At 40.5% G+C, this 13,622-nt stretch overlaps 1 protein-coding gene across 4 annotated transcripts in view; it reads left to right on the top strand.

The window, feature by feature from the left end:
• Nucleotides 1–13,622, top strand: part of sh3pxd2b (SH3 and PX domains 2B) — a 353,494-nt gene that overhangs the window by 319,514 nt on the left and 20,358 nt on the right. For all 4 annotated transcript variants that reach the window (XM_072590958.1, XM_072590959.1, XM_072590956.1 and 1 more), the window contains 2 exons: nt 9,149–9,381; nt 10,577–10,626. In XM_072590958.1, the coding sequence (XP_072447059.1) occupies nt 9,149–9,381; nt 10,577–10,626 (283 nt within the window). The remainder of the gene's footprint in view (nt 1–9,148; nt 9,382–10,576; nt 10,627–13,622) is intronic.

Raw genomic sequence — 13,622 nt, 5'->3', positions numbered from 1 at the left:
GGCTTTTGCCCGAAACGTCGATTTCGCTGCTCGTTGGATGCTGCCTGAACTGCTGTGCTCTTCCAGCACTACTAATCCACTCTCATTTTTGTCTACAAGTATTCTAAACTTTACAGAATTGTGGTCACTGTTCCCAAAGAAATCCCCAACTGCAACTTCTACCACCTAACCTGGCTCAAGTCCAATATGGCCCCTTCCCTCATTGGACAATTAACATGCTGCTCTAGAAAACTCTCCTGGACGTTTTTTTTTTACAAATTCTGTCCCATCCAGACCTCTGACACTAAGTGTATCCCAGTCAATGTTGGGAAAATTAAAATCTCCCATCACCACCACCCTGTTGCCTCTACCATTTTTCCATAATCTGTTTACCTATTTGTTCTTCTGCCTCACGCTCAGTGTTGGGAGGCCTGTAATATGGCCACAACAATGTAACTGTACCCTTCTTATGTCTCAGCTCCACCCATAATGCCTCACTACTCAAGCTGTCCATAGTGTCCTCCTTTAGCACAGCCATGATATCATCCTTGACCAGCAATGCAACACCTCCCCACACTTTGCTTCCCTCCCTGTCCTGTCTGAAGTCTCTATATCCTGGAACATTTAGTTGCCAATCATGCCCTTTCTTCAACCAAGTCTCTGTGATTTCAATAACGTCATACTCCCAGGTACCAATCCAAGCCCCAAGTTCATCTGCCTTACCCATTATACTCCTTGAGTTAAAGTATATGCACTCAGGCCACCAGTTCTTTTGCGTTCATCTGCTCTCTGCCTATTCTTCCCCTTATTAATGCTATCTTGATGATTCTTACAGTCTCCACTTTCCACCTCGCTGGTTTAGGTGTGGACCATCCAATTTGTAATAGTCCCACCTTCCCCAGAACCAGTCCCAATATCCAACAAATTTGAACCCCTCCCTCCTACACCATCCCCCAAGCCGTGTGTTTATCCTGCCTATTTTTTCATTTCTACACTAGCTAGCACGTGGCACTGGTAGTAATGCCAAGGTCACTACTTTTGAGGTACTCCTTTTTAACTTCTCTCCTAGCTCCCTGAATTCTGCTTTCAGGACCTCATCTCGTTTTTTTACTTATATCGTTGGTGCCTATATGCACCAAGACAGCTGGCTGTTCACCCTCCCCTTTTAGAATACTCTGCAACTGATCAGTGACATCCCTTACCGGAGCACCTGGGAGGCAAGATACTATCTAGGAGTTCCATTTTCGGCCACAGAACCGCCTATCTACTTCCCTTACAGTAGAATCCCCTATGACTATGGCCCTACCAGTCTTTTTCCCGCCCTTCTGAACAGTAGTGCCCGCCACAGTGCCATAATCTTGGCAACTGCTGGCCGCCCCTGGTGAGCTATCTCCCCAACAGTATCCAAAACGGTATACCTGTTTTAGAGGGAGATGACTGCAGGGGACACCTGCAGTGCCTTCTACTCTCTTTCTGTCTTTTGGTTACCCATTCACTGTCTCTCTCAGCAATTCTAACCTGCGATGTCACCAGTTCACTAAAAGTGCTATCCACGACCTCCTCAGCATCACCGATGCTCCACAGTGAGTCCATCCACAGCTCCAGAGCCGTCATGCGGTCAAACAAGAGCTGCAGCTGGACACACTTCTTGCAAGTGTAAGAGTCAGGGATGTTAGCCACGTTCCGGAGCTCCCACATCAAGCAAGGCACATGCCACGGGTCTGAGGTCCCCTGTCATTGTAAGCCTTAGCTTTATATCAACAAACTAAAACCAAACAATGCACTTAAATGTATGAAAGAAAAGAAAGAGAAAATAAAACCTTACCTTACAGACTCTTTTTTTTCTTCTGGTTAGAGGAGTGGGGGTGGGGAGTGGGCGGGAGGGAGATACTACACATGTAGTACTTCGGGTTTAGCCACTGCCCAAAGTATATACTAAGTCCTTACCTTCCCGGCACCCTCCTGGTCTCCATGTCACCTACACTCTGTCTTCCGCTGCTCCCGGACAGGGAAGCTGAATAGGAGCTGACTTGAACGTTCTATATATACCTGTGTGATAACATGGTATATAACAATAAAAACCCATCGTGACCTGAAGTAAATACTTCTCTTTTCCTGCGCATGTATTCCACTTCATTCTTTCCTAAAGCCTATAATTCCTATACTTAACATTAGTTTCGGTACTTGGTGAAAGCTTTACGCCTTTTCAAATCGATGCCTCATTTATCAGAGTGATATTACTAATAGGGTTATGCCTGCAAACACAGAATTAATTACTTGATACCAGCAGACGCCTGCTGCCAGATGTCCTCTAGATGAGCTTGAAAGAAATCCTGCCACATGGTAGATAATCTACATTAATGTGAAGCAGGGTTACCTATTACAACTAAAATTATTTACCAAATGCTTAAATTTAACGATTGCCTGTTTTCAGAAATCCAAGTGGCAAAAAAATGCTCTACTCTGACGTAAACAAAATTTAAATTGTCATCTTTTTATGAAGGCTGCAGGTGACATCCCAGAATTCTTTGTGACAAATATCATGAGATTTGGCCTGGAGCCAATGATAAAGATTTTTTCCATTGCATTTAGGTTTGTGCCTGTATGTTTTATTAATTTATTCATTCATGGAATGTTGGAGTTGATATCTCGGCTAGGATTTATTGTCTCTGTCTAAGCGCCCAGGAGAAGCTGATGTTGTACCATCTTTTGAACAGCTACAGTCCTTAGAGTGATGATACTGATAGGAAGGGAGTTCCAGGATTTGAACTAGCAATAATGAACAAATAGCAAAATAGTTCCAACTTAGGATGGTGAGTGGTTTAGAGAGGAACTGCAGATGGTAATGTTCCCAAGTATCTGTTGTCCTTGTTCTTCTAGGAGATGGAGGTCAGGGATTCTCAAGTGAGGCTTGGTGAGATTCTCGAGTGATGTTGGAGCTTATAGACATTGAGGCAAATGGGGAGTATGTCATCATACTTATTGCTTGTCTTCTAGATGGTGAAAGGCAATAGGAAAACAAGAAAAAAGTTACTCACTGGAGTCCTAGACAACATCTGGGTTTGGGCTGACAAGAATCATAGAATCCTACAGTGTAGAAACAGGCCATTTGGCCTAACAAGTCCACGCCGACCTACCAAAGAGTAACCCATCCAGAGCCATTTCCCTACCCTATTACCCTACATTTACCCCTGACTAATGCGCCTAACCTACGCATCCTTGAACATTATGGGCAATTTAGCATTGCTAATTCACCTAATCTGCACATCTTTGGATTGTGGGAGGAAACCCACGCGGACATGGGGAGAATGTGCAAACTCCACACAGACAGTCGCCCGAGGCTGGAATTGAACCCAGGTTCCTGGCGCTGTGAGGCAGCAGTGCTAACTACTGAGCCACCGTGCCAACAAGTGGCAAAAAACATTCATGCCACACAAGTACCAGGCAATGATCACCTTCAAGAGAAGAGAATTTAACTAATACCTGTTGCCATTCAATGACATTACTATCACTGAATCCCCTGCCATCAATATCCTTGGGTTTACCATTGACTAGCAACTGAACTTGAACAGCTATATAAATACAATGGCTCCAAGAGCAAACCAAATCTACAACATATCAAGTGCTTAACTGGTTAAAGTCTATCTAGATAAATATAGGAAGTCATGATTGTAGGCTTTTTATACAACAACTACCATCTTAGTAAACTTTTTATCGCTTGAAGTGGTTTAGTCCCATGGTACCACTTCCTTTTCCGGCTTCTTTCCCAGTATAAAGCTTATTATTGTGCACTGAGCAAATGAGGAGCCTGTGGCTGATGAGTCACTGCAGTTGGGACAAACAGATGTACAGTGTGCCTGAGGTCCTGCAATTAATTGAAATGTATCTGTTTTTATGCACACATACATATACATAACTACATAAAAATTCAAGGTATATACAAGGTCTGCCATGGAATCTCCAGATTTAGTCACTGGGACAAAAACAGTAATTTTATGTGTTCCATGTCCAAGACTCAGTGTAGCATTCACTCCAAGCTCTGGAGGTGTGCAGCAGTCAGGAATGCATTGCAGAGGAGACGTGCAGACCATACACAGCAGGGTTCCATTTGACGTAGGCATGTACAAGGTAATCTTAAAAGGAGCAAGCCATTTCACAACAAAATCTTCTGTGCTTTCCCACTCTCCTGACCAGGCTTCTCCTTCTGGACTTCTCAATCCACGTAAATATCTGGTGGGAATATTCCTCGGCTTTACCAGAAGTGGTATTTTCTCAGTCTACATCTCCACCCCCAAATGTTCAAAAATGTTTGAAGTAACAGCAAAAGTGAAGGTCATAAGCAAATTGAGGTTAAATTTCATACCACCTTTTGACTTATGGTGATGTATCCCATAAATAATAGCCTTATTGATGAAAATAACAAAAAAATTTGGACTAGAGAGAAAGGCAAAAGATCTACAATAGCGCCACCTATACTCTTATCAAGAGGAGATTGTAATCGTGTTTTGATCAATATTCTCCCATACTAACATACGTGAACAGAAATGTGAGATTGCAGTTGTTCTCTTGCCACCTTTGCCCATGAACACAAAATATAAAATAACCTGGTTGTAAAAATTCACCTTATAACAGATCTAAAGCTTTGAACCTTCACTTGAGAATCGATTGTTCTGAAATGGATTCGAAAAATTGGCAAATTCACAACACTAACATTTAGTTTATTTAAAATAAGGAACAGCAATATGCGAAAAATAGGTAGGTCACGAGCTCAGAGTTTCCACAAATTGCTGAATAGCCTGAACTATTGCTGCCTATGCAGAGATGTGTGATCTAGAGCTGGTCCTTTTAGGCCCAAGGCTGCTAAAACTATCTACAGTCTCCCACAGTTGAAGCCGGCAACTTCCACTAACTGCACTGTAGCTAGTTGAGTCAGCCCTATAAATTCAGTAAACAAAGGCATACACACACATCACTCACGAAGAGAATACACAGGGTGATTAGTTGACTTTCCTCTGCAATGTTTCATTTATACAAATGGTTTAGAATGTTTATGTTTCGTAGCCATACACCAATAGCTGTGTCCAAATGGATGTTGCAATAGTTAGTGTCACTGGGTAAAAATCCTCGAGCTCCTTTCCTGACATCAGTGTGAATATTCCTACATCACATGAACTGCACCTTCTTCAGGTGAAATAGTAATGGGCAGTTATTATGGCTGGGACAGTAATACCCACAGCCTATGCAAGAGTACAAAAATGGATCAGATGTTCCTGTTGATAAATTAGGAATTGGGATTACATTCTTGAGTAACAACCAGGTGAATTGAGCACAGATTCCACAGCCAAAAAGGTGGTATGTCAGTTGCCTGCTCACTTCCTATACCTTTCTCCTCTTCAGCTAGTTAGTCAACTGGGAGTTGTTGCAATTATTGCCTGCAGTTGCCTGATAGGAGTTAGACACATGAAGGTTTGTGGTCATGATCACCTTCACAACTGCTTAGCCATGCAGTCACATCCCACTGAGGTTCCAAATTGGGCTGGATCAGGTGACTGATCTTTAGTAAATAGTAGATGTCCAATGCCATGTTCCTCGATGAGGTTTAGGGAGGGAAATCACTACTGTACCTGGGGGTCTTGCTCCCCCTTCTTTTCCTCCCTATTCTTAGAGCTCATTGTTACGGTTGCTTTCCCTGTTGTGCCCCAGGCAAGGGGAATGCAAATTACTACCCTGATTGATGGAGAAAGTAGCTTGTGCAGAATTGTGCAAAATCTTGCTGTCCTTGACAATGTTCAACCAATTATGTCATCCAGGAGCCTTAGCAAAAATGGAGCAGTGGGAATTAGGGAGGGGGGGGATCTCTCCAGTAGTCAGAGTCTTACCTGATGTGAAGGAAGATGGCTGTGGTTGTTGGAGGTCAGTCTTCTCATTTCCAGGACATCTCTGTAGGAGTTCCTCAGGGTAGTGTCCTAGGCCCAATCATCTTCATTAATGATTGACCCTCCACCATAAGGTCACAAGTGGGATGCCTGCTGTAATTGCATGATGTTCAGCATCTTTCCAGACTCCTTGTATACTGAAGCAGTCCATATCCAAGATCTGAACAAAATCCACTCTTGTGCTGATAATTTGTAAATAACATTCACAGCACACAAGTGCCAGGCTGTGACCATAACCATTGTCTCTTGAAATTCAGTGAAATATCACCATTGAGTTTCCCCACTAACAAAGCCCTGTGAATACTGTTTCTCAGAAACTGAACAGGACAGCCAAATAAGTGCTGTGGTTACAAGGAGTAGTCAGAGTTTAGGAATTCTGCAGCAGATAACTTAGCTCCTGTCTCTTCAAAGCCCATCCACCATTTACAAGGTGCAAGTCAGGAATGTGATGCTACACTCTGCACTTACCTGGATGGTTGCAGCTCTGATAACACTCAAGAAACAGCCACAAGAAAAGCAGCCTGCTTGATTTGCACCACCTCAACAAATATCCACTCGCTCCAACACCGGTGCTCACAGGCAGTGGTGTGTAACATCTACAAGATATAATGCAGCAATTTACCAAAGCTCCTTTAACAGCACCCTCAAAATTGGTGACCTCTACTACCTATGAGTGCACATATGTGAGAGCACCAACATCTGCAAGCTCCTTTCCACGCTTCCCTCCATCTTGACTTAACATACGAACAAAGAGTAGGAGCCTGCTTTGCTATTTGTATGATCATGGCTGATCGCATCTCCGCCTCAACTGCACTTCCCTGCCCACTCTCCATCATCCTTCAACACCATTACTAATTAAAAATCTGTCTATCTGCTCAATTTCCCAGCATCTGTTGCACTCTGGGATTATAAATTCCACAGATTTATAACTCTTTGAGAGAAATAATTTCTCCTTCTCTCTGGTTTAAATCTCCTACCCCTTGTGCTAAAACTATGACTCCTCATTCTAGATTGTCCCATAAGAAGAAATATCCTCTCTACTTCTACTTATCAATCCCCTTCAGCATCTAATTGAGGTATACAAGATCTGCTCTCATTCTTCTAAATTTCAGAGAGTGTAGGCCTAAACTGCTCATACCTTCCTTCATAAGACAAACCCCTCACCTCTGGAATTAATCTAGTGAATTTCCTCTGAACTACCTTCAATACAAATACATCCTTCCTGAAGGGGACCAAAATTGTACATAGTACTCCAGGACTTGGAACTAGTTTTCTATTCATTGTCGCTGGGTCAAAACCCCAGAACTCCCTTCATAATAGCACTGTGGGTGTTCCTATACCTTAAATGGTTCAAGGAGGCAGCTCACCAGTGGACCAAACTCCTTTGATTAAGTTTTTAAAAAGTCTATACTACAACAGCTTTAAACAGTTCCAAAACCACCAAAAACATTTGACAATTGCAAGAGGGCAAAAAGAAATCAATCTGCAAAGAACCTGTCAATAGTAACTGCTCCCTAAAAATAGCATTGGCTAGGGGACCCTTCATGTTACTGAACATATGTTCAGCTGTGCCAGTTTGAAAGGATATTAGCCTGAGATGGGAGTGAAGATCCAAAATAGCATTGTTGGCATCAGAACAGCTTTACACAATGATTGACGTCACAATCACATACGTCTTGCCCACACTTCCTGCATGCAAGGACACTTTGTCACCAAAATAAAGCATCCACAAACGGTGTTTGAGATGCAAAATAACATTGTAACACCCAGAATAGCCAGCACTGTGCACCCATATTTTGTTGCTTCAGTCTAATTTTGAAGTTTCCCCTTTCTCCTGAATTTCACTAGAAAAGGGCGGGCATTGATTGGAGTTGCCTTTCTGTAACTTTCTGGCAATAGGAAGTCAAACTGTTCTCATCTCCCAAAAAAGGGTAGAATAGATGGAGGCAAAATGTAAAGATGGCTTTACAAAAAATAAAATCTTGAAATACACCAATATTTTGTGATCATTTTGTTAATATCTTACAATGACACTGGTATCTAGCAGATATTGTCACAGAAAGATCAGAAACTGTAACATAATTGAATGTATTTGACCTTAGACTCACCAGATTTTGATGATTTCCTTTTTTCAATGAATTGTCTTTCACTATTTTACAGGATATGATTAATTTAGTGAGATATGTGTTATGTAATATCCTTTTGACCACTTGAGAAAGGATTAGTATCTATTATTTCCCAACTAGAAACAAAAGCAGAGTTCTATTACATATAAAAAATTCTTCAGAGAAACTGTCATTTTTTGAATAAAATCCCAACACCACTGGCTCAGCGTATATTGTTCATCCTAGAAGGCAGTAAAGAGTCACATACATTGCTGTGGGTGTGAAGTCAGATGTGGATCAGACTAGATAAGGATGGCAGTCTCCTTTCCAAAAGGACGTTCATGAGCTAATTGTTTTTCCCAAGAATCACCAATGGATTTATGGTCATCCTTAGACTCTTAATTTCTGATTTTTATTCAATTCAAATTCTACCATCTACTGTGTGGGATCCAAACCCAGGTCCCCACAACATTACCTTGGGTCTATGGATTAACAGTCCAACAATAATGTCATTAGGCTGTCAATGTTCTCAAAAGGATGCTTCTACTAGCTGTTCCTGACTTAGAATTATCATGCACCCAGCAGCAATCCCAATGTAATTCTGAAAATTGCCTGTCTGAATGACCTTACAGAAACCAGATATTTTCGCTAGATGATGCAAATGAATTTCTTAAGCTCACATAAGTATTGCTATTGGATGAGTAGGATTCATGTTGGCAGTCGCATCACGAGCAATTCTCTAAGGCCAGTAAGAAAAGCAACTAGATAGGACTGCTCTGGTACTATGGTAATGTCCCTTTCTCTGGACCAAAAGGTCAGGGTTCTAGTCCCACCTGCTCCAGAGATATGCCATAACATGTCAGAACAAATTGATCAAAAAATATTTAAAAACATCTTGTGCTGTTGTCAGTGATTATGTATGAATTTTTTTTGTATACTCAATTCAGCAGCCTACGAATTAATAATAGATTACGGAAAAATGGACCTATTACCTCCCTGCTAAAACACATATACTGTTGTTATGTTTTTGCTACTCTATAATGTTCATTAAATCTCATTAGTTTGCTAATAAAGATGGGATTAAGAGAATTTTGTGTTGATCTCATAAAACATTTTTGTTTTGAACAGATATAAAAATCAGGAGGGCTGGGCCCCTGCCTCATACCTGAAAAAAGCAACCAGTGATATCTCAGGTCAGAAAATTACTTCAGGGCAATCTATCCATTCAAGTGCGATGGACCTTGATGGGATTGGAAAACAGCCAGCCTCTGTGAAAGAGATCAGAGAGAAGGGATTGTTGTTTGACCAAAAAGATGAAAGAAATGAGATCCGCGGGGCAGCAGGTGCTGATGTGAAAGGCAGTAAGTATGTTTTTGGCACTTTACAGCCCACAGAGAGTACCTTCATTAAATGTGACAAGATACAGATGGCAGTCACTTATTGGAGACATATGTGTTCTCACTTTAGTGATTCCATTTCAAAGCAGCATTCATGACAGAACAGAAAACAAGGGTGGGTGTTAAATAAAAGCAAAATACTGTGGCTGCTGTAAATCTGAAACAAAAATAAAATGCTGGAGAAACTGAGCAGATCCAGCAGCATTGGTGAGGAAAGAAACAGAGTTAACGTTTTGAGTCCAGTATAACACTTCGGAAATGTCTGGGGTTGGAAAATAGTTTTTTTTTAATGCTATAGACAGAGGGAAAGAGGAACAGATTGTAAGGGTGTTCTGAACCAAATCTAAAGGGATTGCTAACGGTCGAGAAGGGATGATATAGAAAGAGTATGATTAAAGATGTGGACAGGGGGAAAAAAAAGTCTGTTCCACTGAGAGAGCAATAGTTTCTCATTAAAAAAGTAAAGCAAATGCTGAGTCTTCTGGATTATTCAGCACTTTTGGAACAGGTGAAAATTTAACAGCGTGTTGTGTGGAGATGATGCCTGAGAAAATGATTGACAGTCATAATCTGTTACATTCCTAATTCTTCTAATTAATTTTGTGGCTACAAACCTGAAGTATTAAATGGTAGGAATGCCCTTTTACTGTATACTTAAAGAAAATCCCACAATAAGTATTGCTAACTTCCTTGAGACTCCCTGGCTACTTGAGCAATTCGGCATCACACAGATGATTTGACTTTCTCCAGTAGAGTGATGACTTCAGTGTGCTCAGAAGTTATAAGGGGCCTGTTACACAAGTTGCTTTGCATTAGCACAGGAGCTCTAGGGATCTGAGAAGCCAAATTGCTTGTTTTCATTTTAGATCAATTGCCACAGTCATTCTCAGGAGGCTGTTATTGGCTACCTTCGGGTACTTTTTCGATTTTCTTCTGGATCCTTTCAGATTCGCTTGAGCCAGATATAAAGGCCAAAAGCTGAAGGCTCATTGTGGTTTAACTAGTTTTTGAAATGCAAGTTTGCTAAGGATCAAATTTAACTGCATTATCTGAAGAAAGATAGGTGTGCCTCATCACCTATTGGTTAAAATTTTTAATGAAAAGGAATCTTGGCTATCTATACAACAAACATTAATTGCTTTTCTGTTAAACAATCTAGAGTTACCAAATGCAAGACAAAGGCCCCCCCCACGAAGAGATCTTACTGTGGTGAGTATCAGATGATTACTTTGAATTCATGTACAGCCTTTAACACAAAAAGTCCCAATCACTTCACAGAAATTAGCACAGCTGGAAAGGAGAAATTAAAGCTAGCAACCAAAAGTTTAGTCAAAATTGGATTTTGAGAGATTTTCTTTGAAGTGGCCAAAACAGTTGCAAAGACTGAGTGGTGAAGGAAATTTTCAGACAAAGCCAGAGTAAACGTTTGTGATAATTAGGGAGCAGGTAAAGTTGTGAAGATGATTGCTGAGTTAATGTGGGGGTGAAAGCCTCCTCTTCAGGAAAACAACTTAAAATTTTAACATCTGGAGAGAGCAAGCCACTGGACCAGAACTTACTGTCAAAATAACAGTGGTGTTCATGATCCTTATGTTATGTATGCCCAAATTACCATCAACGTCAGGCAAGAATCAGATACATGATTAAATGTGAAATACCATAAATGATGCCTGAGCTGCACTGCTTAGCCTTTAGCTTCCCAAAATTACTATTTTACTGTATGATTCACTAATCAAATATAGTGTCTTGAAGTTACTATGTTGGTACTGTAAACACAAAAACTGCATTTGCTACAAAAAGTTGAGGCTTACACATTTCTGTCTGAGTGCCCTTTAGAGCGTGTGATGGTTAATTATTGCCACCAACCTCTATGACTGTTAAAAGGGTAGAGTATTTTGCTCCAGCTTTGAATTATTAGCTTATTTTTATTAGCAAATTCATTCCTTTTGATTTATTTTTCTCTTCATCCAATTATAGTCTCCTTCTCTATTTTACTCTATAGCTGATCTGACATTGGTATTTACTATGGCAAGTAATATTTCTTGGTTCAGACCCTTCTCTCTTCATTAACAGTTTGTTAATATTGTTCTTCAACGATTCACTTAGTTGTGTGCCTTGTTCATAGAGGTTCCATATACCTTACGATGAAAAGGCTAATGAAAATTAGATAGACAAAAAGGTCGAATGAGTGTTTGTTGATTGTAGTAAATTTGATAAATTCTAGCCCAAAATAATTAATTCAAAATAAGGGTAGTAGAATCTTAACAGCTCAACTTTGAGCAAATTGGAACTGAGGGTAGGTTGAAGGATGTCGGGAAGAATGTTTGACAGGAGTGGAGGTGCAAAGGCAAATTTAGAAGTCTAACTGCTTAATAAAATATGGCTTTTATAATTTAGCTGAATGGCAAGCAGGTTTTGTGATTTGTGCATGTTCTGTCCTGACCTAAGACAGTGAAAGGAGGGGAATTTGACCTCCTCACTATATTAGGGAAAGTTTTAAATTAATTAACCCTGCCACTGACTTCCTGACCAGAAAACTCAACATCATCCTATTCACCTCGTCAAAAATCATCAAAATTTTAAGAGCTTTTATTTAATTTCCATTGTCCGACCTATTCTGGAAATAGTGGCATTATTCGAACTCCTAATTTTTAACCATGCACAAAATTCTGTAACAGCCATAATGACAGACCCTTTCATACTGCTCCAGTACAATTTCAATACTGGCATTCACCCAGCAATATGGAAAGTTGCCCAGGTATATGCTGCCCAAAGGAAGAGTGAGTCCAATTCTGCCAATTACCACCCCAGACTATGCTCAATCATCAAGGAGAAATTGAGGACTGCAGATGCTGGAGAGTCAGAGTCGAAAAGTGTGGTGCTGATCGAAGCACAGCAGGTCAGGCAACAGCTGAGGGGCAGGATAATTGACGTTTTGGGCGTAAGCACTTCAAGCAGAAGTTGATGTCATATACAGTGCTGTTAAGAGGCATTTATTCAATAATAACCTGCTCACCGATGTTCAGTTTGGGTTCCAACAGGCCCCCTCAGTACGCCGCCTCATTATAGTTCAAATATGGACAAAAAGCTAAACACTGGGGGTGGGAGGAAATGGTGAATATCCTTGACACCAGGGCAGCATTTGACCAAGAAGTTCAGAAAAAAACTGGAAGTTAATGAAGGTCTGGAGATAAACTCTGCTGCTTTGGAGTCATGCCTAGCACAAAAGGAAGATGGTTGTAACTGTTGAACATCAGTAATCTCAGTTTAAGATTATCGCTGCAGGAGTTTCTCAGAGTAGTGTCCTTGGCCTATCTATTTTCAGCTATTTCACCAATGGCCTCCCTCTATTATAAGGGCAGACATGGGAATGTTGTTGATGATTTCATAATGTTCAATGCCATTGGTGATATCTCAGATACTGAAGCAATCCCTGAATAAATGCAGCAAGGTCTGGATGATTTTCAGGCTTGAACTGATGAATGAGAAGTAACATTCACACCGTACATATATCAGGCAATGGCCCATCTCTCAGCGAGAGAGAGAATACGACCATCCCCCTTGATTTTCAATGGAATCAGCATAATCCCCCACTATCAAAATACTGGTCACTATTGTTATGATACGGGGTAAACTCTCCCGCTTAATTTAAAACCAACAACACAGAAAAGATTTATCCCATGCAGTAATCTGTAAATATTTGAGTGGCTAAGAACTATGTAAAGTAAAAAATAACAAATTTATTTAATATGACAGCGAATAACTAACTAACCACTGTTTACAATTTCTTTCTCTAACCTATCTTTTACCTTCCCTTCAATAATACTAGTCCAATAAAATGCTGCATTAAGATTACAAAACAGCACTTTTTATCTCAAAACCAGGCTGCTTTCGGTTCTTGACTTTGGATCTTCCTGTGTCTTCTTTTTACCTTGTTAGGAACTTCTGAATTTCAGGTTACTTATTGAAAAGGTACTTTTAAGAAAGATATTTTTTCAAGCAGTCTGTTACATGCCAAGACTTGGCAGATCTCCTCTCAACTGGTCAATTTTCCCCCAGTCATATACCCCAGAGCATCAGATTGTGTCACTGGCTTTTAAGATTGTCAATATACTCAATTCAAACTTGATTGGAAATTGGTATTTTTGGGGGTATAATTAAACTAATTGGCCAAATTTGAAGTTATTTTTGACTCCAGGCAACAA

This window comes from Chiloscyllium punctatum, chromosome 20, assembly GCF_047496795.1.
Source record: "Chiloscyllium punctatum isolate Juve2018m chromosome 20, sChiPun1.3, whole genome shotgun sequence".
Taxonomy (NCBI): Eukaryota; Metazoa; Chordata; class Chondrichthyes; order Orectolobiformes; family Hemiscylliidae; genus Chiloscyllium; species Chiloscyllium punctatum.
Note: the sequence above shows the minus strand (reverse complement) of the source record. Positions and strands in the feature narration are given on the sequence as shown.